This window comes from Tympanuchus pallidicinctus, unplaced genomic scaffold (genome assembly GCF_026119805.1).
Source record: "Tympanuchus pallidicinctus isolate F22 unplaced genomic scaffold, pur_lepc_1.0 scaffold3, whole genome shotgun sequence".
Taxonomy (NCBI): Eukaryota; Metazoa; Chordata; class Aves; order Galliformes; family Phasianidae; genus Tympanuchus; species Tympanuchus pallidicinctus.
This window is the reverse complement of record NW_026294747.1, coordinates 11,695,131-11,721,762: the sequence shown is the minus strand read 5'-3', so window position 1 is coordinate 11,721,762 and position 26,632 is coordinate 11,695,131. Positions and strand designations below refer to the sequence as shown.

At 40.4% G+C, this 26,632-nt stretch overlaps 1 protein-coding gene across 4 annotated transcripts in view; it reads left to right on the top strand.

The window, feature by feature from the left end:
- SERGEF (secretion regulating guanine nucleotide exchange factor) overlaps positions 1–26,632 on the top strand; it is a 129,045-nt gene that overhangs the window by 66,792 nt on the left and 35,621 nt on the right. For all 4 annotated transcript variants that reach the window (XR_008209826.1, XM_052696958.1, XM_052696957.1 and 1 more), the window contains one exon: positions 6,667–6,703. Coding sequence is in view for 3 of the 4 variants with exons in the window: in XM_052696958.1 (XP_052552918.1) it covers positions 6,667–6,703 (37 nt within the window). In the remaining variant the exon portion in view is untranslated. The remainder of the gene's footprint in view (positions 1–6,666; positions 6,704–26,632) is intronic.

Genomic DNA, 26,632 nt, shown 5'->3' with positions numbered 1-26,632 from the left:
CACTGACATATTCCAGGAAATACTCCAAATGAATTCAAAATGGTGGACTGTGAAATGTGGGGCCATAATTGTTTCCAAGAACTTCAAACTGCAGATATGTATCCACAAAAACACATTGGAAGTAGTTGTTTAAGTAAAATTTGGTATTTTGTCATCAAATAGTGCTTGCTGTTGTGCCTTGTATTCTAAGCACATATAAAGTTGTGTAATGATATGGATTTGGACAGTGTTTGCCTGCAGCTGTCGTTTAGTAGTAGAACCATTCATTTCAGTAAGGTCACAGTACTAGAAGTGCACACATTCAAGTAGATGATATTTACATGCTGTAATGATTTTTGTTATTTCTTTTTTGCTGTTTGCCAGTAATGGCATATGAGGAAAAGACAGACACCAAGTTGGTTTTGGTATATGTTGCATGCTGGATCTGAAAACTTCAGGTGGTCAGTTGTAAACTACTTGTGGTTAACTACTTGTTAAACTACTTGTGCTTAATTGCTTGTTCTCCATTCTTGGCTTCTTTTGTTTCATCTGTAAGGCGTTGTTTGTGAACTCAATAATGAGTAAGCTAGTAGTCTCCAAAGCAAGCATCAAACACCTTGTAAGAAGCTGTTCTTTGAGCTTCATTTGGGCTATGAGGGAGGGTCACTGAGACTGTAGGGAGCAAGGAAGCAATTGTGTGAATGAAACAATCTAAAAATCATTCTGAGAAAAATGGTGATGAAGTTCCCTTGGGTGAAACTGTACATCTGGTGAAGATCCTGTTCCACTAGCTCTATTTGGATGTGCATACAGATATCTGTATGAGTGAAGATTTTGGCCTTGTGGGGTTTTGCACTGCACAGAGATGAGGGAATATGTACGTGATAGCAGTCAGGCCTGATGTGCTTGGGAATTTTTTTTTATCAGTTTGAAGTGATATTTTTAATTTTCACAAAATAATAAAGATTGAAGGGATTGTGTTGCAGGAAACAAAGAGGGATTAACTGACCATGACTCGATACCTTTTATAAGGATAAGGATACCTGTGCAAGGATGAGCAAAAATTCATTGGTGACTCAGGTCTTGATTGCTATAAAGGGAAAATTTTGATGGACTTAAAGAAGCTTAGAGGGGCTGAGAGGTGCAGGGGTGAGGCAGCCTGGTTTTCCAGGATTGAAAGTGCTGATGCTTTCTGAGCCCCAGTCATAGTATCATAAAATAAGTTAGGCTGGAAGGGATCTTAAAGCTCCTGTAGTTGCAACTCCCTGCTATGGGCAGGGCTGCCACCCAGCAGCTCAGGCTGCCCAGGACCTCATCAAACCTGGCCTTGATCTCCTCCACGTATAGGGCATCCACAGCTTCTCTGGGCAGCCTCTGCCAGCACCTCACCAATCACTGAGTAAAGCATCAAGGATGGAAGGGAACTGTTAGAAGGAGGATATAAGAGCTAATTAAAAAGTCTTCAGACATTGGAGAAGAGCCAGCTGACCTTACTGACTTGTAAAGATTTTTATCACACTTCTCTTGGCTGCATTTCTGCCACTGTGCTCAACTCTAATCCCACAAGGCATTCCTACTGGGATCTCAGCAGCTTTTTGATTATCCTACTGTCATCTGATGATGAGGGTTTTTTGGTGGTGGACATGGATTTTGCTTTGCCTTGACATCTCAATCCATCCCTCCTCCCTTTAAATAAGCAGTATATAATTCATTTTCTCAACATGAGCATGCTTGCCTCACAAGTAGACCCTACGGGTACACATGGGGGATGGTGTGATGTGAAGATTCAGTGGGAATGTTTTGACAATTGAAGTTTTTCTTTCTTCCTTTTAATTTCGTGATTTCTGTACTTGATCTCTGTAATGATAGCTTTATGTGGGACTTAACTAAAACTAAGAAACTTTTTTTTTTTTTCCTTTTACCTTGAAATTGTAACTGTTCCCATCTCCTACAAGCGCCTGATATCAAAGCTGCACCAAGTGAATCAGAAGTGCACTTGGGTCCCCAAGAACCTGGTCCTGGATTTACGGTGCTCAGTGAGTGAGTGCATACCACAGTTTGGCACGTCTGGTTCATGTCAGCGAGAGTGTGTGTGCAGGGACTTAAATCTGTGTGATTTAAGGCATGGAGGATGTAAAGGCAAGATCTTGGGGTTGGTCAGCTGGCTTTTTGGAAGCTATGAGATGTTTGGAAGGGCAGGATATTGACCACATTGAGGTGAGACTCTGAAATAGTAGATGGAGAAGCAATGGAAATGCTGCACTTTTCATTTTGTATCTTGAGCACAAGTGAAGGCAGGTTTGGAATTAATTTCAGGCAGGGAACACATAAACCACAGGTCCAGCACTCTGAAGAGTTTTGAATCTTTATTTTGAAGGCTTACTGCATCCTGCTGATGTCTTGATCTTCCAGTGGCAGTAGAGCTGTAGGTCAGATTTGTCTAGGAGAAGGAAATTTTCTTTTGGGCCCCTGTGCACTGTTTAAATTGTGAATTTTCTTGCTGTTACGGGATTTTATAATATATATTATATATTATTTACACATAAAATATGTTTTAGTGTCATTGTAACCAAACAACAACAACAAAAAATTATCCTAGATAGATGATTAGAGGGATGGAAAATGCCAAGTGAGCTGTAAGTCACTGAGCTGTAGGACATTTTCAATTGATACAGCCAACAGAAGTTTGGTGTGCTGTTGTAGGTGAGGTCATACTGGTTTGCTGCTAATGTGCTGTATTATACTGCACTTAGCCTTGTTCTCGCCAAGGATTGTGAAGAGGTTAGTGAGCTGCTCTTATCAATCAGGAGTCAAATGATCCAGAAGAGGAACACAGAGTTCCTAGTGAAGGATCATTGCAAGCAGGACAGTTTGGCTAATTAGCTTTCTTTTATTTTCTTTTTTTTACATCACTAGAATTCTGCATATCAATATAACTAGGCAGTGTACAAATCATTGTAACAATCCATTAATCAAGGGCATGGAAGAACAGTGCTGAGGGAAGGATCCCTCTGTGTTACATAAGTATCGGGCTGCAGGTTCTCAGTCACCTCATCTCCTTCCCTTAGGACTTCTCATCCCCAGAGGAATAAAATGAGCCACCTTATGGAGCTGACAATTTGTTTGCAGTGAAATTTATCAGAAGGCGTGGGGTGCCATGCTGAAGGCCTATACAGAACCGCTGGGTAAAAGTACTTAAGTGCACATGTTCCTAATGGTCCTTTCTCTCTTGAGTTTTGTGCACTTAGAAGTTGGAAATGATACTGGCTAAAATCTGAATGCAGCTTCTTAAATACCGTATCCTCATTCTGCCTTAGAAACTGACTTTGTATGTCTTGCTCTTCCCTTGGAGAATTGATGGAGGCCTCCCTAACTTTGAATATTCTGGGAAATAATTACCCTGCAGGCAATTAACCTGCACTGTTAGGGCACTGAACCAAAAGTAGTCTGGAGATGCTTTTGTTGTTTCAGATAAGTATCCTGATGCTGACTCCTGTGTATTTTCACAGTCCCCTCTGGGAGCTCAGCTCCCTTCCCCTTCCTTTCAGCCCCTGTCCTGGTGTCCTGCTCCTTCCCCTTGGCTGCAGCATGAGGCAGCTTTGCCTGCACTTCTGCCTTGATCCTTTCCTGATGGGGGTGGCACAGTGGATCCTCAGCCTGAGCTCTGGGAGTACAGACAGAAGAACACAACAGCCTTGTGGTCAAAGTGCCAGTCTGAATCTTGACTTTAATACTGTTTTGTTTTGCTGTAGTACTTAGAAAAGGCTACAGAAAGATGCTGTTGTTTTGCCTAGGTTAGAGGTCACTGTTACAGGGTCTCTGCTCACTGCTCAAGCAGCTAAAGGTCTGAGACAGTAAAATGCTGGGCCCTTGGTTGCTCCTGGTTTATCTGTATGGAGGGATGCATCTTAACTATGACCATTGCTAGGTAGAAAATGGCTTGCTAACATATAACAGGGGAAGAAACACACAATTTATGCATAGTTGAAAGGACATGGATTATGAGGGAGGGTTCTGGGTGAGATGGTCTCTGAGCATTCTTTGCCTTTCTCACAGGTGTTTGTGAAGTGTTTTGAGATCATGTATACAGATCACAATATCCTCATGCAACTTTTCTCAAATTTTTGTCTCTCTGGAGGAGAAATCTTAATATGGGTTGTTACTGGGCTGAGGGGTTGTCCATGTTCCTTAGGCTCCCGGAATGCCTCACTCACTAGCAGTCTCTCCAATTTGGCTGTAAGATTAGTGATTTTTTTCAATTAAAACAGAATGTAAAAGTATTGTCCAATTAGAAAGCAATGGTGTGTTTGTAAGTATCCTTGAACGTATTTATCTGTCCGCTGGGAGCACGCAGATGTCTGCTGGAATTTCTCTGCAGCACGCTGGGGGTGGGGACAGAAAAGAAGTAGCCAGAAAATCACTGTTGCTGCAGTAAATACCAGGCTTCTCCTAGTGACCTGTGCTGACTGCAGAGCTTATTACATCTGATACAAGCATAAAACATCAACTCGACAGTGCTGTTCTCTGGCTGCCCTGCATCTGTACCAGCAGACTGTTCTTGGCTGATTGTTGTGGGTGGTCATGAAGAAAAGGTGCCACATTTTAAAGCCTATTATTATGATAAAAAAAAAAAAAATTGCAAGGCAGCACTGCTCAGTAAGCAGCAGCAGCAGCCTTGGTTCACCTCCATAGAATGGTCTCTGAGGCTGGAGCCAGAGGCATGCTGTCGTAGCGAGCAGTGTGGCTGCTGGTGAGAGTGCTGCTACCCAGAGCTGACTGCAGTGTCCTTTGGCTGTGTTGTCTGTCTGGGGTTCCTATGGCATTGGTCTGTGTTGTCTGGTGGTGATGTTCTGCCACAAAGTGGAGATGCTCTGTGTGAATCACAGTGAGCTCCTTTCTGGGTCATGGTACTGCTGTATGTGGTGCTCACAGCCCCAGCTCTGGATACAGAGGTGAAGCAGGGCACTGCCTTCATCAGCCTGCAGTTGTGCCTGGTTCCAGGTTGAAATGCAGTGTTTCTGAAGGGGACAGTAAGCTAGAGCCAGCCTGAGCACCTCTTTTGTCCCAAAGTTTTCTGGATTGGTGCTTGCGTTCAGCTTATTTCCAGAGGAGTTTAGCTGAGATGGGATTATTTGCAACCATCAGTTTACTTAGCTAGCAGCAGCTTCAGAATCCTCACATTTCAGCTCTGGATGGAGGCGCAGGATTTGCTCTTTGCTGGGAAGCCATCATCTGTGTTTCCATGGCATCAGCCTCGAGTGAAGAGCAGCAGGGAGGGCAGTGCTGTGGAACATGGTGAGAAGTGGTGTGTTTTCCAGTCAGGGCATAGGGCTCTGCCTGCCTCAGTACTGCTGGGTGGATGGCTTTATGCTACCCTGCTCAAGATTGCAAAGACTTTGCTATTTCTGCTGCCTTTTCTTGATTTTTCTGGAGATGGGGCCATCACACACCTGCGTTACGCTTGCAGCTCCATCTTCCCAAGTGATTTGATTTCTTGGCTCAGCACCTCCAGCCTAATGAGACTGGTTTACCTCCCTAGTATGCTGCATGAAGCTGGCACTAAGCAGTGCATCACAGCTGTGGTGCAGGTGCATAGTAGTGGCTGCAGCATTCGTTTGTTACGTGATCACTTGAGACAATCTGTGTGCCAGCTTTGGCTTTTTTCCAGCTGGCACTCAAGAACAAGGAGCTGAATACAAGTTTGGTGAACTTCTATGGGTACTTGTATGGGTTTATGTTATGCAGATTCTATGGTGATCACTGTAGTTTCACTGGTAGTACAATCTGTAAAGTTATGCATGTGTAAAATGGTATATAATTTAGATGACAAGAACTCTGTAACTTAATATATATTTCTATTTTGTATTTTTATCACTGCAAATCTACTTTCAAGAAATAGAATATACTTTTTTTTCTTCCAGCTTGGTAATATGTGATTGGCAGCTAGATGCAAGGCAGTGAACAGGATACAGATTTAAAGAAAAAAGCCTTGAGGGTGCTCTGTAGAGTAAGGTGATGTCATTATTATGTCAGACATCTGTGTCAGCACTGGCACTGCAAAAGAGCCTGATGGGAGAGAGAACCCCTGCAGCAGGGCAGTGGCTGCCCCCTACGTGTTTGTGTTACCATCATTTGTGATGGATCTGAGAGAAAGCTCAGCAAACGAGACTGCGGGATGTGTGCTAAAGCAGCTTAAACATCTGATGTCTTCACGGCATTTCTTTGTTGTCTTCATTGTTTACCACGATGAACCTGTGCAGGAATCATATGAAAAACAGTGTGGATGACAGAAATGGAGCTCTTCATCGCCCATTTGATTCCCAACTGCCTCTGCATACCTCTCATCTTGCTAAGGCTCAATCTGTATCCCTGCCATCCCTCCAATAGCCTTGTTGAATGCTTTTGCAGGCTTGTGTCCAGCTTAGCTCTCAAAGATTGAAATGTGACTAGGTCTTGAAAATAAAGTCTTTTTACCAAAAAAAAAAACAAGCATGCTGCCTGTCCCTGCGCCCCCAAGTGGGATATATAATGAAATTTCCTTTAAAACTGAGTCATTTCAACCTTGATTTTACATCCTACAAACAGTAGTTGTTTGTTTCAGGTTAATTTTTAATTTCCTGTCATAACTGTGGTTGTCTTCATACTGATAAGGAGAATCTCTTTCATTCATTCGTACTTCTTTTTCAGATCGCATGTGGCTCTGAGCATAATCTGGCAGTAGTTGGTAAGTAGCTTGATTTTATATCAATTCTGTCACCTTTTTTTCATTTATAAGTAGCACAAGATGCAAGAAGAATGTGCACATCAAACATATCGAGTGAGTGAGGGCGTTGTGCAAACCAGCTGGGAGAAGGAAAGCAGTGTATAGGTGGGGAGGAAAAGAGGAGGAGAAATCTGTAGCCTGACTGGTGCTGATGAAAATAATGCCCTTGTTGACCAGCCACTGTAATGAGAAAGAGTGAGAGAGGGAGGGAGAGGGGGAAAGGGAGAGTGGGGAAGAGGGAGAGAGGAGGATTGGTGGATGTAACAGCAAAATACATTCTCAGTTTGCTGTTAGAATGGAGCCATTGTAACAATTCAAACCACAGATTTGGGGTGGCATCTAAGCTTGAAGCTTGTCAAAAGTATCTTTGTTTAACAGGGAAATTTTCAGTGAAAAAAATCCTGAGTCTTTTGTTCTTTTAAGCTTGGAAAGTCTTTGGTGTTTTGATCAATGCTTGGTAGGTTCTTTAGTAGACCGTATTATAATGCTGCTGTAGTGACAATGGTAGAACTATTAGGAAGCTAATGTGACTGAAAGAACTGAATTTTGTATACTAATTCAACAGATTCTTGCTTTCATGTGAGGAGTTGATAACTGAAGCTTGGTATGTGATTGCTATTGTTTATATTTACATGTTAAAAAAAAAAAAAGCTCTTAACTGTGGATTTTCAGATATGTAATAAAGGTCAGCATAACCATCCTGGTTAACAGGGTGAGAGAGACAGAGGAATGCTGTGCTAATCAGAGCTGATAATGAAACCAGCATTAACCATCAATTTCAGTCAGCATCCATGTAGGCATTGCTGATTGCCATCACTGATGTATTAAGGTGTTCAAGGAAGAATATCCTTTATTTTCCTGAGTGCAATATGACAGGTCTGCAAAAACTGGCTATTTGGTAGGAGACCTGCATTTCATATCCTGATTTGTTTTGGTTCGGTTATTGTCAGCTTCGTTAAGTGGACACTGAAGGGTTTTCCTGTATATATAATATGTAATTTTCTAATAATGACTCTAAAATGCAACCCTACATCAAACTTCTTAAAGTTCTACTTAATTTATACGGCAGGCTTATAGAAAAGTTTTGTCCTTTGTCTCCCTACTGGTTCAGTGTCACTTGCATCTCTTAATTTTCAAGTTGGTGCTTCTGAATGTCAAATGAAGAGCAATCTGAAGAATTGCATTGTGTTTCTTGCTGAGCTGATGAAGTGTACTGCTTGCAGATTCCTCCAGTGTGTGAAAGCCAAGCTCTGAGTTTGGACAACCTTCTCTCTCCTTATGTTCTTTTAAGCTTCCTACCTTTTAGGCTAAAATCTCTGGGAAAAAATGGATAGAGGAGAGAAATTGTAGAAGTAAGGTATGTTAAAGTAGGATTTCTAAACACAGAATCATATCATATTCCTTTTAAAGCTTTGCCCTACTTCCATAGAATTCAGTGGGAAAATTATCAGTCCTAGAAGCCGGTCATTTTTATTCTAAGAACAATGGAAATACATTACTTTTTTGAACTAAAGTACTATTATACATTTTACTTTTGAATTGAACTTTTGTACAGGCTTTTAAAAGCTTGACTTTTTAGAACACTTTATGGTAGGTTTTCTCCATTGCGTGTCACTCTTCATTAAAAGCAGTTAGGTGTTTTACATACAGCTTTCATTAAGTACTTCTATTTTATTGTACTGTTTCATAGTAACTTATCATTCAAGCAGTGTTTATTTACAACAACTGTATAATAAGTTTCTCTTTTAATTGGTAATGCTTGAGTGATAGACTTTTAGACTGAAATAACTTTCAGATTCAATATGAAGGGCAAACCAAAATGCACACCTTTAATATTAGAATATTCAAGCTGAGATTTCTGGTTGCATATACAGATGTTTGTACCTACTTTGTTGTCTTGTCTTTTAATCAGAAGCACTTCAAAGATGGAGCAGCTAGATTTGTCATTCATTTCACAAATACTGAATCCGTGCTCCAGTCATCTTGCTGGAGACATGAACAGATGCATAGGGCTTAGCTAGCAGGTAATTGTTCTCGTGTTACTTTATATAGTTTATATCCAGTTTGTTCAGTTATTTAATTTTCTTTTCTTGCTTCCTCTTACTGAAAGAGCAAAATTTGGTTGTTGTCTTCATTGTAATGGCACCAAGTCCTTTTTCATGGGTAAATGGAAATAAATTCGGTTTTCATTTGATCACAAGGTTAATGTTGTAGAAGGGGTGAGGTATGTGTCTATTATTTATAAATGTGTTGAATAGATCTGGATAACTCAATGAATTATAGAATTAACAGAATTATAAGTAATGCTTACAACTGAAGAAATTCATATCTTTTCATGTGCTAACTTTCAATGAAAACACTTGTTTGGAGTTGTCTTGGGATACTGATTTGAGTATCTGGAAGTATTGTGACTTTTTACATGAAAAGGAAAATCCCTACTTAATATGACAGAATCTTGCACTTCTCATTTCAGTCAAGGATTAATCATCGTAGGATCCAGCCTATTTTTGGTAGAGAATATATCTATTTAACAAATTTTGGGCAACATCTCACATATGAAAAACATCTGATGCTGAGAACTGCCCAGGTTTCATAGCTGCACTCTGCAGCACTGAATGTCATGATATTAAGAGAGTGATTGAAACGTGGTGTGAAACCAAATCACAGTGACAAAGCTGAGTGCTTTCAGGTTTGGGAATCTATGGTGTTTTCAAGAATGGAAAAGTAGAAGAAAGAAGGTTTGATTCTTATCCTGAAAAGCATGTGGTTAAAAATTCTGTTTATGGGGAAGATTCTTACCAGGTTCCTCCTACTTGCCCCCACTATGAATAGATCTTCCTTTTAAAAAAAAAAAAGGAAAAGATTTTTTAAAATTGATGAGAATAAAATATGCTTTAAGAGAACACTTAATGTGCCACATATGGCTCATCCCTTGCTGCTACTTAAATAATAAAGCCACACAAATAGCCATACGAATGTACAGCTGCTATAAAAACAGGCATATATTGACTGTAACCACAGGGCACAGGACAGGATTCCTCCATGAAACCCCCCAGATGCAGATGTGCTATTTTAATAAAAATTAAACCCATAAATTTTATTTAGTCTTCCTTGAAGTAATTACAAGAACGGTGCTTCTCTATCTGGCTTCCAAAAATCTGCTGAAATATAATGTATCCATTTTTGGTCATCTTTTCAATCATTTTCTCACCTTTATAACATATTAAGAGTCTTTTAAAAGAAAGCTGCTGGAGGATGTGTAGGGAGAACTTCTTGTTTTAAAAACACAAAGCACAACTTTAAAAGCTTACTGGCTGGTTTGTGCATGATTTCAGTAGTGCAGTGCCTGGTACCACGTCTGCTCGGTGATTTTTCTGCTAACCTAATGGGTGACTTGGGGATTTAAAGTGTTTTTCTGTGAAACTGACATGAATTCTTCAGGTAAGTTTTTTCTAGTAAGGCATCTTGAAAAGTGTTGGGAAACGTGGCTGCCTGAAATGGTTAGCATGACTTTTCCTGGCATTTTCACACTCAGTGTGGTTTTTCTCTGAGGGTTATATTGTTTTCTTTCTTGGAGACTTCAAAACACTTTTAAAACTACTTCTCAACTTTCTTGTAAATAAGAGCCCCTTTCAGTTTTTTCTACTGTAGCCATGCTTGCTGTATTTCAGAGCATGTGTTCTATTTCATGCATGAGAATTGTCTCATCTGTGACTCACATGCAAACACTGCTGTAGATACCCTGACATGGGTGTTCACGTTCCTCTGAAGCTGCAAGATGTCATTTTGGAGTGCAAGCAATACTAAGTTTTCATAGAATAACACTCTTCATCAAGGAAAATTGAGGAAAAAAATATATCTCCTCTCAAGTGGCAGGTAGTGCTTCAAATCCCCTGGAGTAAAGTGTGTAGCATCTTTAGAGAGACTAAAAGCAGTTACTGCATCGGCTGTTAATGTTTGCTTCTTATGTTGTTATGCTGGAAGAGCATAACAGTTATGGACTGGAAAACAGATGTGATCAAAATGACAAACTCAAACTGGTTGGGAACTGGTAATAAGCATCCTGAAGTGGTCACGGAAGTGGTGGCATCGTGCATGCTTTGCTCGCATTCTTTGGAATGAGAAAGCTGAAGGGTTCTTTTGTTGGAGCCCCTGCCTCGTTATTAACAAGGTCAATAACAAAAACAATAATTAACATTATTTAGTGAAGTTCTGTGAGTCCAACTAAATTATTGTAAAGAGAATCAGTAGAGGAAGCACTGTAACAGACTGTGAAAGGCATGCTTCTATGACAGAGCGAGAACCAATTGGGAGAGGCTGCTGGGCAGATCTTTGCTGTGGTGGCAGCATTATTTAGATGTTCACAGCAGCCCTCTGAAGCAGCAGATGTAGTCATTCGGTCCCAGGGGTGCTCAGCATGCTGTCACAAAGAGAAAATCATAAATTCTCTCTTTTCATATTGGCATAGCGTTCGGAGGAAACTCCAGCATACACAGCGGAGGGCACTGGTGTTCAGCAAGGAGCCTCAGTCTGATCCTCTATTGCTTTATTTATTATGCATGAAAAATCCCAGTGCAGCCAGGGTCTCTATTGTGAGGATTCCTGGCAGAGCAGCATGGAATCACGTTGCAGCATGCTGTCTCTGCACTGCTGCACTAATCTCATTCTCTGCTTATTAAAGGGCACCTGGCAGGACTTTGAGTAACCATCGCTGTTGTCGTTTTCATGGGGGTTATATGTCAGCCTTCTAAATTTGCTCCCTGGCAGAGAGAATGAATTTTGCGTGTCACTTGTCTGTTAATGTGACTTTAACTGTTAAAATAGCTCCTTGAGATACAGACTGCCTTGGTACCGTTTGTTGTCAAAAGCTGCCATGCTTCTGTAATTACCTGAGCACCTGCCTATGTGCAGGTGCTTTCTGCCTACTTAAGCATGGGTCTGACACCGCAGTTCTGCTGTTGCATTTAGATTCTGTGAGCCTAAAGAGAGCTGTTCAAATATCTTTTACTTGATGATGCTTTTTCACAGCGTATTTCATAATTCAGGTCAATGAATTGTTTTCTGGTAGGAAAGAAGCTCAAAAGTAATTTGAAATGTTTGATTTCTTGTTACTTTTAGCAAGTTACACTCATGAGTCTGATTCCCTAATCTCCTGGAGCTTCTTTTCCAAGGTTAATGGTAAACCAAGCTGCCAGCTATTTCATAAATTTGTGGGCATAGGTGATGAGGAGAGAAGTGTGGAGATTTACTGACTTGAGCATCTGGAAAAACACTTGGACGAGACTAAAGAAAGTTTTGTATCTACTAAATTGTCTGAAGTCAGTGGACACAGCCACTGACCATAGGCAAGGGAGGATGCTTTGCTGCAAAAACTAACTAGATTCACCAGATAAAATGGACTCAGGCTGCAGGAAAATTCTAGAGCTTAAAACAAGACCTGCCTGCACTGCATCTTCAGTTGTCTGAATTAAAGCCTGTGTTTGAGAGCTGCCACCTGCTTCAGGCTTTGTCATTCCAGTGCTCCATGATTTGGGGCAGTCTGACTCAGCAGGAAGCTTTGTTCACCTTCCTCTCTTCTCTGTGTGTCTTGTCAATTTCAGTTGTGAAATCTTAAGAAGAAAAGCTGCCTCTGTATTTTAGTATTACCTACCATAACAGGATCTGATTTTTTTTTTTTTTTTTTTTAATACTGCAGTATTAAATAATACTTGGAATCAATTTCTCTCGGAGAGACAGTTTTAAAATATGATTAATCTTTGTTTGTATGTTTCTATCTTAATTTATATCACTTGGCATATAAACAGGTAATAATGCAGTGCTTGTCACATTGTTTACAGAATGATTTCCTGTGGTTACCTGGTACAGGTTCAGAAAAGAAAAAGCCATTATATTTTTCTGTGTACAAAGCTCCCAGTTGTAAAAGGCCTTCACTGAACCTCACGTATGATCCTGGTTCTAGCTCACAGTTTGTGTAGAGTTAAGTTCTTGTGCAGTGGCTGTCATTACACTTCTTGCAAGACACTGTGCCACATCCATGGGGATAACTGTGCTTCATCAAGAACCCTGTAAGAGGTAAGCATGCAATGTTAACCTCTAGTGACAGCTAAAATCAGCCAACTGGAACTATGAGTAGCAGTTAGGCAAGGTAATTATCATGAGAAGCTTGGAAACAACCAGCAAATGCTAGGCAAGAATTTCATCGAAGCAGAATGAGGGAAGCCCTTTCTTATAGGTATTGGTGAACAGGAATGGTTGTTCCTCCTGATTTTTGAAAATGATGGAGAATCAGGAGAGAAGGAGCCACAGTACAGATACATGCAATTCTTCCTCAGTCAGAGGGTTCGGAGGATTGATATAAGTATTTAGAAAGCAAATTAGATTTCATTATATTTGTTCACTCAGAGGCTTTTAAGTGCAGCAATTACTTTAAAATAGAATAAAAATATATCCAGCATATCCAAGGCATATTTATCTTAATTTTTAAGGAAGCAAATGGGAGTAACAAAAAGTCACCCTTCTCACTGAAGAAAGATTTAAGAGTTTGTTATTTATAAAATGGAATGAGGGAAAGAATTAATGTCTAGCTTCAGGGAGTTATCTAGAGCATGCAGGGGGAATGCTCACTGAACGCTGAAGTAAAAGCATGAGGCCAGCAGAACGGTTGAAGGCTTCAGAACTGAGTGACACACAAGTGAACTGTACTGATAATTCCAGGCTGTGTGTGCAGCAACCTTAGTGATTAGGCTGCTGCCTGCATGTTTGCATGTACTCACTAGCCAGATCCTTTATGGAGCACTATGAGTATTTTCTGTCAGTGCACCCACCATGTATGTGACCTAGGTCTGAGAGATGTTGCTGTATGAATACATAGCAAGGCTGGTGATGAACAGAGCTGCTCCTGGGATAGGACACGTGTCTCTGACACAGCTTACAAAGCTGGTTGTAATTGCACAGGATTAAATGCATGTCTCAAAGCATGGTCTTGTATAGCAAGGTGGACATGGAATTGTTTCTCCAGCTTTCCACAAGGGTAGATTCAGTAGATTCCACAAGGGTAGGTTCCACAAGGGTAGTCTTTTCCTGCTTTGGAAGATAGGACTTTGAACTTAAAGGTACTGGAAATTGTAGCAGAGAAAATCCAGAAGTACTAGTTGGCAAACACGATTGTTTTATTAACAATGCAGCTCTTCTACAAAAAAAAAACAAAAAACAAACACCATTCAAGTCTGCAGGCCTGGAGCAAGCTTTCAGGGTAAAAGTACAGCATTTTGATTAAATCTGATTGGCTCTAGTGAGGTATCTCCTCAATGATTAGGACAGAAAAGTCAAATCAGTGCTGAAAAGTAAAGGGTAACTTTTACAATTAGGCCAACTTGACTTTTTTTTTAAACTTGTTTCATTCAAATGCTTCTTTATCTAGGGGAGTTAGCAAAGTAATTGAAATTCAAAATGCTTTTGAGACTCTCTTCTCTGTTGTCCTTTTTCCTCTCCTTTTTGCAGGGTCTCTCAGGAGCATCCAGGCTAAACCATGACTTATTTTTGAAAAATATTTTTGGGTTGTTGGATTTACTTAAACAGTGAGAAGGTGAGGACAGACAGCTACAATCAATGGGACATTAAGAGACATTTAGCACAATACGTGTAACATTTTTTGTGGAACCACGAGAAAGATTGATATGTTTATGTGAGTCAAGCAAATTAAAAGGGAATCAGGTCAAGTGCGCTAGTTGTTTATGGCACAGCTCAAACATAAGTGTAGCAAGCAAGAAGCTGAATGAAGTGAGAGACTGCTGCTACTTCAGAAGTTCTTGGTGCCTATCAATCATTGAGGAGCAACTGCCTGTATTGCATATAATATTTATGTGATACATCCTTGCTGAAGATGGTAGCTGTCAGTGTTCTTAAAAAACAAAAACAACAGAAAAAACCATCCTCAAACCCTACTGGTTTTAAAAATAGTATGACAAGTCCTCTTCTATAGATTCCCAGTACAGATAGTGACATTTTCCACAGCGTAGTAAGCGTTCTGGCCTAAGTCTCCTTTCCTCTACAAATCTCATGGATTAATTACCTTGAGAAGATGATACGTGATGTATTGATTTTTGGCTTGAACATAACTTACATATATTACAGCACTTATTTGCTAAATGGAATGTTTTCTAGGAAGGCATTCACATGATGCCAAGAGTTCATGTTTCAGCTTTGCTTGCTTGTCCTTCCTCTTAGTGCAGATTTAGCATCTTCCTATATCCCTACTGTGTAGCCTTGTGTTGGAAAAATTCCTAGATTGCTATAAAATTATGATGATGGGAAACACTAGCCTAAGGCAGTAGGTGAAAGAGATGAAACTCCCGCATCAACTGATACAGAGACACAAAATTGCACTTACAACTCTGCTCTTACAGATTGATAATACTCACTTGCTCTGAGTGTGGGGGAGCCTAGCAGATATATTTGCTATTTCTAAGCCTTTTTTTTTTTTTTTTTTTTCCTAAAATATCTTCAGCTGGCTCACACAATGATCTGCCATAGTGAAATTTCTAATCCTTCTACCAGCCACAAGAGTGACATCTGATGTTCTTTATGACCTTTCCTTCGGGCTTTTCAGACTCAGGCTCTGCTGAGGAACTTTGCAAAATACAGCAGATTCTCCTTTTTGGTATTATATGACCTCTGGTACTAGTGACTTAAAAATCCATGAGCTATTCTCAAATCTCCTCTTACCTCATAAAAGTGAATTAGGCTGTTCTCTATTCCCCGGTGTGCTGCTACCACTGAGACATTCTGTAATGCAAGGCAATCTTTTTCTGATGAGTGAAGGACATGCATGGCTAGAAGACTTCAGTTTCTATTTTGTCAGTGAGGAAGAACTTCTGTCACTCAAATTTTGAACCTGATGAGCTTGTTCTTTTTACCATGTGAATATTCTGAACACCTGCTTAATAGAACTTGACTTTTTTTTTTTTCTGTTAAGGTACATCATTAATTGCCTTTCCTTCTCCTTTAGGTGTTTTGTTAATGGTGTTCAAAATGTTTAGACTGTCATGATCTTAATGGCAAATCTGAGTTGCCAAGAGACAGAACAAGGAAGCAGATACTTTACTGTAGACGTAGAAGATATTCTTTTAGAGGTCGCCTTCTCTGTGCTTTTGATTTTCAGTGACACCAGCTGCTGTCTTGCTGAGTTGAGACATCTCAGAAAATGGGCAGGATGACAAGCAACACAAATCCATGTAATATTTCAGTTCTGTGTAAGGAGCTCACTTGGTTTGAAAGGTACATTTGCTTTGGCTTACAAATTCCTTTATGTCTTTTTCCTTAAGCTGTTTCTCTTGTACTGTTTTTTCAGTTCTGAACATTTCAAGGTTGTCTTTTTAAATCGAGTGAGATGAAAGGCGCATCTCTTAAGGCCTCCCAACCCATTGTAGTTCTAAATGAACACATGGGAAAACCACTGTGAGATGTGCTGATGGTAAAAGACACACGTATGCGCAAGGGGGCAAGGACAGTTTTGTAATGTTGCTGCTGAATTTGGTTGTATTAACCAGGAAGTTGGTAGCTATTGCTTTTGCCAACGTGTGTATTTTTGAGTGATACTGATGTAATAGGTGCTTACTTGAACCCTCGAAATTGTTCCTAGCTTTGATAAGACTAATTCATAGTTTGGTACTGTTCCTGCTGATGAAATACAGTAGATCAAAGCTGTGACCTTTACTTTGAGGAGAGCTGTGTAACTGAGCCCCCCAGATGGGATTATTTTAGAAATCAGTTGCATATGAATTCCTATGTTTCTGTTCTATGTTGAAGAGGTACAGCAAATTTAGAGCACTCAGTGAGGCAGGCTCACTGCAGGGGCAGTTTTGGCTTTTTCCTAGAAGTAGAAGTTCGTATTTGGGGAAGAAAATTAGCAATTTTATTCCTCTCTTTTGTAGAGAGGAGGAGAAAAGTCTCACTAGTCACTGTGTCCTTCCATGAGTTGCTGGACAGCTTTGTCACGGTCTCACTTGTGATCACTGAATGTGACTTCAGCCTCCTCTGTTACAGGATACTTTGGTTGGTAGTGAAAGAATTTGTACTTGATGCAGCCCTTAGGCATGCTCACTTAATCTGGAGCTTTCCTTCAGTCCCAGCAGTACAGTTGTACAAAAAAGCAGCAGGCAGGAAGAAGGCAGTTGCAGGTGCCCCTAAGATAAAAGCATAGTTCTCAGTTTACAGTATTTTTGGGGGGTTCATCTTACCAGTTGTAATCTTAAAGTTCGCATGAAACTTTTCTATTGACCTGAAAGAGGAAAAAAAGTTAAAGAAATCAGAGTTTGATGTCCTTTCTATTCTACCATTCACCTTATTTTAAGCTTTTTTTGGCCCTAATACTCATTTCACCACCTACTGATTAAAGGAGGCACGAATCCAAATTTGTTCTGCTTATATCCAAGTCTTGTGGCATCTGCAATTTGTAACAGGAGTGGTAGGATGGTTTGCTGTCTCTGTGATGACACTGAGTCTTCCTCAGTCTCCCCAGGACACTGCTGGTCAAACTGACTGCCATGCAAGATTCTTCATAACTAAATTCTGGATAAAACAAGAAAGGTGAAATACTACCATATATCCTGTGTAGGTTTGCTTTGCTGAGTAAAGTGGCAGCCAGTTTTTTTTTTCTTTTTAAAGCACTGTAGTAAAGTAACCTTGTTCTGTTGACAAGTTCAGCATGAGTCTTGTGTAATATTTCTCTGTCTGCTTTGGGTCCTCCTCCTTCTCCCATCTGCCACCTTCTCACTCTAAAGAAAGGAAACTCCATTCTGTCAAAGCAAAGTGCCAGTGAAAAATGAGAAAGGGCTTTTAAGAGCAGGTTTTGGATGAGGCCGTTCACTGAAATCAAAACAAATTTGTGTAGTCACAGCCCGCTATAGCTGTGCTCTGAATACCTAGCAAAAGGTTAAGGCTAACGTGGTAAGATGCAGTCTCTCCAGCGAGGGATATTGAATTGAAAAAGGGAGGCAGGCAGGCAGAATTGTTCACTGAGGTCCCAGTGGCCTTTGGTTCCCTTGGCTGATGCTCAAGCTAGCATGTTCCCTGTAAGGAAAGCAGCATACATGCCAGATAAGTAGAGATTTACCAGCAAGCAAATTAAAGGACAGAAAACAAACAAGCTCTTTTTTCTCTGACTAACAAGGGTAACTAGCTGAAGTATCATAATTAAAATGGATGCTCCATTTTGGAGTATATGTTGTACCTCATATTGAAGTATCCTGCTTCAGAGGCTGCCTATTTCCATACATTGTGAACTTGTTCTTTGTGAAGCTGTCACTTTCTAACTTTTAGAATTGTTTCCCTTTGCAAGATGTCTTCTGCTTCTGCCTTGATGCTGGCTTGCAAATTCAGTGTGAGCAATTAAAGCCTAAGAACAAAAAAGCTGTAATCATTACAGAAACTTTGTGCATTCATTTACGTCTCCAGGGCTGGAGCCGAAACCTGACAGTTGTGTTGAGTGGCAGTGAATATGCTGAGTTTCATCCTAATCCCTTAGAAACATATGCCCACAATTGATGATCTTCTCATATGCTTCTCATTGGAGAATTTTAGGGCTGTTTTTAGATCTGTAGCTAAGTAAAAGACTTTAGTCTCTGGCATGTGCAAATTGTCCATCCTTGTCAGTGAATCTGTTACTTCAGGACAGCTGCACCAGAGGAGAAGGGAGATATCTAAGATACAAGTGACACAAACTGGACCAGAATGCTTATACCTTAGGGGACTTCTCAACTTAAGTCAAAATTTCCTTTCTACTTTGAATACACAGCAGGTAGATCTTAGTGAGTGATCCTGCTTATTTCTGACCTGTCTTAGACATGCTTCTACTATTCAAAATACGATATTTAAATGTAGTGAGGGAACAGAAAAGATAAATTCTATTATATTGGTCAGGATGTCCTCTCAGAAGTGGCACGTTTTCAGCAGTCTGTGCTATGTTGTGGTCCAAATGTCAAAGAGCATGCAGGTCCATGTAATCCCAGCTATGAGCTGTGTTTATGTTAATATAATTTCATGCTTACAGCTTGTATTTGTGGTTTCGGCTTGGGCTGAGCAGCCCTTGCACTGGGTTAGCTCAGCACAGCTCTGGGGCTGTTACTGCAGGCTGCAGAGCAGCAGGGAGCTTCCACTTCGCTGTCCTAGCTGCCCTGGTAGGGGTCCAGTGATGATGGAGCACCTTGCCTCCGTGGCCACTCCTCAGCCATGTAAGAACTGTTTCAGCCTTTTTCTCAAATGTAATCACAGAATCACAGAATTGTAGGGGTTGGAAGGGACCTCCAGAGATCATCGAGTCCAACCCCCCTGCCAAAGCAGGTTCCCTACAGCAGGTCGCACAGGTCGGCATCCAGGCAGGTCTTGAACATCTCCAGAGAAGGAGACTCCACCACCTCCCTGGGCAGCCTGTTCCAGTGCTCCGTCACCTCACTGTAAAGAAGTTCTTGCGCATATTTGTAATGATTTAAGGACAGTTAAATGTACCTGTGAGTGTGTAGGTGTACTGATGCTTTTCTGCTGGTTTAGCAGCATTTAATTCTGTATCTTTTGGGAATATGTTGATGCAAAGGCTTCCAGAGTTACCTTTCACAATCAGATGGAGAAGGTTGGCTATTTTCCTGTCTCTGGATGTCAGGTAGCCTTTCAGTGAACCTGACTCTTCCTGAGGTATGTGTTCCCTTTCGTACAGTGATGGAAAGCAGTAGTAGCTCAGAAATGATTTGGAAATTTCAATCTTTCTACTGTGTCAAGGATATATGAGACCTGGAGGCAGATGTGACCTTGGCTTAACCAAGGCCTGACTACATGGCTAATTAGTAATAGAGAAAATCTGACAGATGAGTCTAACGCGTCTAATCAGTGTGTTAGAAACTTCCCAAGTTTAATCAGTGTGTTAGAAACTTCCCAAGTTTCTCCTTGGGAAATAGTTCCATTGAAACATGTAGCTACATAGCTACTACTGGTGTTTTATGAATGAAGCAGGTGGATCCCAGAGTGGTTTTTATACACATCTTCTATGTCTGGTTCACAAAATAAGAATGATATAGGCGATGTAACAGGATAAACATATATGAAATGTAGATCATTCAGCTTTCAGATAAAACATAATTTCTCATTCTTGTAGAAGGCTGCTTTTCTCTGAACTGAAAGTATCTTGTGTAAACATTGGGGTTTGCCAAGCTTTTAGCAAAAGCAAAATAGAAAATTCTGCAATAATACTATTTCATTTCATATTAAATGTATCTTTCTGAAGTCATGAGGAATCAAGGATGACGTATAGTTTTGATACGTGATAAAATAGTAACATTTGTGTAGGGTGAGAAGCAATGTTGAAGAGTTGACAGTGCTACTTTAAATGATGGCTCTGCTAGTAGTTAACAAGTAATTCATCCCAGAGAGCCCTATAAGCTTATTTTGTCATGACTAGTCAGATTTGCTGTGTAAAAGTAAAAGGAGAATAATTTTCATGTTCCTATTTTAGAACGTTCCGTATTCTGCCTTTATAATTTTGTCCATTTCCTCATTAGTGTTCCTTTCAGAGCCCAAACATGCCAACAGTGACACCATTATCAGCCCCGAATAAGTGAACCAACATTCTCTTTTTCAGTGTTTTGCTTATGACAGCTATTCTTAATTTTGCAGCTGCTGAAGACTATGGAAATGTGTACAGGCTGATGAGATGGTTTTGCAACTGATGATTTGGCATCTCTATCACGCAGCTACTTTGCAAGTATTTTTTTAGGTGTTAGGAAATGTGGGGTTTCCAAAGGGTCTCTTCACTGCAGTGATGCTTCCTGGGGACAGGGTGAGCAAGTGTGAGGCAAAACAGTAATATCGGATAGAGGTATTCTGCTGGTTTAGTATTTGCAGGCAGGCATTCAAAAGGGAGTATGAGATGGTAACGAATTACTTTATCACCAAGTGTGATGGTGAACTGCCTGCCTCCTGCACCTGTGTATTCCGAGCAGTGCTAGTTCCAGAGGCTCATCTAGCTGGAGAATATTTCTTTCCTTGAGAAAGTAGCATGACTTCTTGGCCGCGAGGAGCATCTCCATGTTCAGCTCAGCCCCAACTGATTTTTTTTTTTAGAACTGACTTCCCAGCTCAAAATGGAAGATCAATGCAGAACCCTACAGTGATGCAGTGACCTGTGCTTGGTTTTACGTGGGCTTTGGAACTGGTGAGCTTAGGAGTCTACCACTGTCAAAAGTGACCAAGGATGGAAGGCACAATGAGATGTAGTTGTTAAAATACTCACATGTTGCTTCACTTACCTTGAGTGCTTGTTCAGGTTCCAAGAAGTTTTTTTTTTTGTCTTTGTGCCAGTATTTCTCTAATTTATAATTCACTGTGATAAAAGTTAAGATTTGGCAGTTAATTTAATTAGTATCTCTGAGTGGTGTGGGCTTAACAGATGGTTGGTAACAGTCCTACATTTTCTTGGATGCTGAAACACAAAAGACTTGATTTTTTGGAACTCCCCGCAGTCAGAAGAGTGTGACATGCAGAACCCAACCTGAATGATGAGCTGATTGAAGTTTTTAGTATTAAACTGCAGAGTTTTGGACTGAATTAGATTCTGAAAAGTCTTAGTTTCGTGTTGGTTTTGATCTTTAGCACAAAATAGTTTACATGTTTCCTATTCTTCTCTCACAGAACTTTGTAAAATTGATGGATGTGTGCTTCCATAGCACTATTAAATATGTTTTAATATATTCAGGTACTTGAAAAGCTCAATGGATTTCATTTTAATAATCCCCAGAATAGGTAGGTCTTGGAAGACCTTTGAGCTTCGTGACCTATATTTTGATGTGTTTTTTTTTTCTTTGTGTAAGCAATGGGTTTGCAAATTGATATTAAATTCTGACTTGTGGAATATGACATTAACCATGATCAAGAAGGCTTGGATACTTCCAAGCTGCTGATGGTATGATTAACTAGGTAGTTAAATACCTAGGCAAATAGTCTCTTGGCTATGTACTGCCGTCGTGGAAAAACTGCAAGTTGCTGATTTTCATCTGCACTGAGCATTGTTGCGCAAGTATGATTGTTAATTGTTGTGCTGGTCCTAATTTATCTGATAATCTTGTTAGTCATCTGGCATGTTACACAATCTCACATGACCTCAGAGTATTTTGGTAGTATCTCTGAGAATATCTTGTTCCTATAAATGGAATTTCTAATAGAGGAAGTTGCTATACAACAGACATTACAGGGAAAATTCAGAGAATGAAGTAATGTATCTTTCAAGCAGGTTGACTGCATTAAAAGTGCTCCAACTTAACTCTTTTTTGTTTTCATAACAAATACAAAGGCAAGTAATGCTGTGGCATCTCAGAGGAGCTAAAGGTCTGATGGAACATCATGTTGAGAGGAGTCATTATTTCCGCTAGCTAAAGCTGCGAAACATGCTTATTCTCATTAAAAGTAATGAGGACTCCCTGTCTTGATTCTGTAAGTAACTTAACATCCCTCTCTCTTTCATTCTGTTGAGGAAAAAAAAGTTTAAGAACAACTGTTCTCATGCTAGACAGGCCTGTGCTCTGTGACCTGATGCTGCTGAAGTGAGTAATGCATTTTGAACGAACATGTATCAACAGAATAACTGCATCTTAACCCAGTAGTCAGAAATGAATATAGTTTTATCCCGTGATAACAAATTTGGAGCACGTGGTTATTGGAGATGCATGTACAGGTGGCACTGCAGTGAGTATTCTGTGAAGTGAGTGAGAAGTTGTACCTTGGCTGACAGGACTGGTGCCTTCTTGCATCTCTGAGCAGAACTGAGATGTCTTTGATCAGAGGCTGTGTGCTTCTCCTTGTAGCAGTAGGCCATGTGAATTTCAGCTCATCATTATCAGATGGGGAGGATGTGAGTGTCAAACACAAGTTGTGACCCACTGTGCCTTTGGCATCTCAGTAAATGGCACCAGCGGAACCTCATGCAGAACCAAGAGTTTTGTCCCCTGAAAACAAGGGAATTTCTCTGTCATAAAAGCCCAGATTGACAGATCTGGGCAGCATTAGTAGAGACGGAAGTGAGAAACTTGTTTTAGTAACCACATGACAAGGAAGTTAGTTTAATGAGGCCGCACATTGTTTCAGTGGTTCTGCTCTGTGTGCAACTGAGGTTCCCACCAGAATTTGCTGTGGTTTAAGCAGAAAACTGACATGAAGTGCATCTGTTGTCTGTGATCTTTTGTGGGTTTTGTTTGGGTGGTAGGGGGGCTGTGTTGGTTTATAATCGAGAAGCTATTGGAGAAATGAAGATATGATAATAGCCCAGGGGCTGTAAGTCGTATTGCTAATGTTAGTCACGTTCTGTCTATGTCAAATAACATGGCAAGGGCATAGTGTATTCTATGTATTTATTTAGCATTATGCATAAAGTGGTTAGTAATATACCTACCTCCGTCTTCTGCTCCAGGATCCTGTAGTAAGTTCTTGCTTTGTTAAATTCATGCTTTCTTCCTTCTCCCTCTTTTAAATAGCACTGTGTTTGTTGGGTCTGAATTTACCAGCTTTCTTTGTGTTGTGATAATCGTTAGGTGCTTTGGATTGACAATTACAAATGCAGTGTTACAAATAAAGGTAGTCTTTAGAAAGAAGATGTGTTGAACTTGGAACATTCTGACTTACTGCCTCTTGTCTCATGCTTTCCTAGACTTGTCGTAATGAAAGGACTTAATGAGAGAGACTTGGCTGTTGTTCCTGCTGTGTTTTTCTGGTTTTTTTTTTTAATCAATAGATATCATTAGGGCTGCTATTCCATTGCTGATTTAAAAAAAAAAAAAAAAGTGAATACCTTTGAAAACATATTTTGCAAAATAGGCTACTGGAGAACATATTGCAAACATGAACAAAAGGGAAGCTGCACCAAGCAGTTATGTTTGTATTCAAATTGCAGTATAAATAATTGGATTTGGGCTTAAACTGCACTGCAGAGAAACATACTTCACTTAACATGGAAAATGATTTGTTTCTTTCTGTCAAAATGAGAAGACTGGCTGCATCTTTGGCAGTGAATAAGTCAACCTACTTAGTGTTTTGTGTGTAGGCAGCATGCAGTTCCATGAGATTGCAGTGGGCAATGAAGCAGCAGAATTCAATTTGCAGCAATGACCTAAGAGGGACTATTTTTAGTAATAAAATAGGTCAGGGGACGTGGCAGTGCAAACTGATAAATGAGTAGTTTTCCCCTTCACTTCTGGGGATTTTTTGCTCCAGACTAGCAGCTCTGTGATGAGGGGAAAATGAGATTTGATGCTGTCACATGATCAGAGTTAGAATTCTTCTGTTGTGAAGCAATCTCAGGAAAAGCTCCTCATTTCATTTTAGTGGTAAAATATTAGAATTATTTTGCTTAGGGATTCATGGGAGCAAAACAGGCTAGAGAGCTGGGTGTTCTGAACCCACCCCTTAGAATTGGTCTTATTACTGTTGGAAACATTGTGTTGTGGTGTTGGCCATGTGACAAGCAGTTTTTGCTTTTCTCTACTAGCTCTTCTTATGTGTTGTTTTTTTAAATTTGTTTCCATTACCACTTAGCATGAGTTCCAGAGTCCTCCTGCAGTGTCAGAGATGAGGAGCTGCTTTACTCTGTACCTTTGGGTAATTTCAAAGAAGCGTGCAAAGGATCTGATTGCCCAGTAGTTCTTGTGTAACAGAGCAGTATGAATCTACAGTATAATTTATTGCATTTCCATACTAATTTTTTTCTGAAATTGCAATTCAGTGCAGATGAAAGCACTTTTTGGTAGCTTATATACACTGACATAAACTATTTCATTAGTAATTAGCAGCATGGAAGAGTCCCTGGAAGCTCTAGGCGTCAAGCAGAGCATGTTGATTCCATGTAAACACCAGAAATACCAGAGTTAGGCTTGATCCTAAAGATTGATTTTCTCCTCAGAAAAAAATAAAAATGAGATCTCCAGTGCTTCCTGCAGCTCATTCTCTATCAGGGTGTCACTTCTCATAACAAAGTACAGATGCTCTGGCTGTTGCTGAAGCTGTCTCCAGGAATCAGTGAGCCCTGGTGAGGTGTGCTGGGCTGCCCAACTCTCCTGCTTCGGAACTGAGCAGATACCCCTCCAGAGGCTACTTACTGCTCTGTGAATGTGCAGGCCTACACTGGTTCTCGTGTATCTATTCCTGCCTTACACTGTGTCCTCACTGGTGTGGCTGTATGATTTGAGCTGGCATGCCCTTAAATTTTTCCCTTACCTTCATCTCCCATCCTTGCAAGATGTTTTTAATATTCAGACCTGTCTGGTGAGGGCTGTGAAGAAGTACTGTTTAGCAGTGTTCTGATAGTTCTTAAAATTTCATGGATAATACCACTTTGATAAGGAAACTATATTAGATATTGATCACCGGCGGAAAAATTTTAAGCCCAGTCTAACCTTGATGCCTTTTTTTTAAGATGCTTTTTTTTTTTTTTTTTTTAAGATTGGAATTTCTGTATTATCTTTTAGTATCAAAAAAATGATTAAACAGCTTAATAATATGTGTATCTACTTGCTGCGTTTTCCTACAGTCAAGATCTGTTTTTGTACTGCAAATAAACACTGCATGCCTCAGCTATCAAGTGGCTTTTCAATGGTTAGTTGAGATTAATTTCAAAAGTACAAATTCCAGTGGGATCAAAACAGTGGAGGATGTCTCAGGAGGAGGCTTTTAGTCACATTCCATAATTAGTGTCATGTAATGTGCTTCTAAGGGAGATCTTTTGCTGTCCTGCATCTTCGTTTGATCTGAAGGGGACAGCAATTCTTTTTCCTTGTTAACCTTGTTTTGCAAAAGAAAACTCAACAGTAGCATTGCATATTAGTTTAGTTCTTTTGTCTTTCTGCCCATCCAACTTGTGGGTTTCATGGCACCTCACCATCTGTGTATTTGAGGGATATGGAGCCTGAAGGGCACTGTCTGACAATACAGCAGTGGGAGATCTGGTGGAGAAGTCAGCCCTTTCTTGATAGCACTCAGTGTATCTTCAGATTGAGTCTAATTCCAGTCTCTTTCTTTTCAGATCAGTATAAGTAGAGTTGTAGTTTTGGATCATCTGGCCACAGCATGGTCTTGCAGATCTCATTCCAGGTGCTGGTGTTTAGGTGATGTGAGGCCTCCATCTTGGTTCCTCCCTTTTTGCTTATGGTATGTAGTCATCTCTGGGGGGTTAAGGGGAGTGATTTGATGCTTTTCATCAATATTATCACATGTATATCAGTAGTAAAATTGTAGTCTGACCTTTCCAAGCTGTTGGAAGAGGGTGGCTGTGGGCCCATGGTGTGGGATAAGTGATACTGGGAGTGTGAGAAGACCTGCAAAATTAATATGCTAGCAGGAAAATACAAAATGCATCCCTGTTCTTCCTTCAGGCTCAGCTGCTTCTCAGGGCGTTGTGTTGTTGCCTGTCACTCTGAGGTGTATTGCCTCAAGGAGGCAACTTGTATGAGAAGGCAGACAAGCAGCAGTGTGTGGCTACAAGAGTAGCCAACTGTGTCCTCAGTACCAAACCACAGTGTCCTGAGGCGATCCTTGTAACTGATGCTTCTTGCTGTGCCTAAGCTGGGAAATTCAGTGGTGAACTCTGAGGCAAGTGTGGGTGGATTTGCTGATCATAAGTTATTCAGAAAACAGTTGCATATTGTGTAACTTAGTGCCTGCAGAGCAGGCTGGTTGCGGTGGGGTGACCACTGTTAGGGTCAGAAAACATACAGGGCAAACCCTACTGCAGCAGCAAGTGCATTGGCTTGCTTAACACTAGCAGTCATTGTTCAGGGACCTGTTCTATATTTTATCTCAGTTAATGAGTTTTCAGGGCTTTGTCCAGCATATGTGAAGCTGCTCGTGCATACATAACTTCTG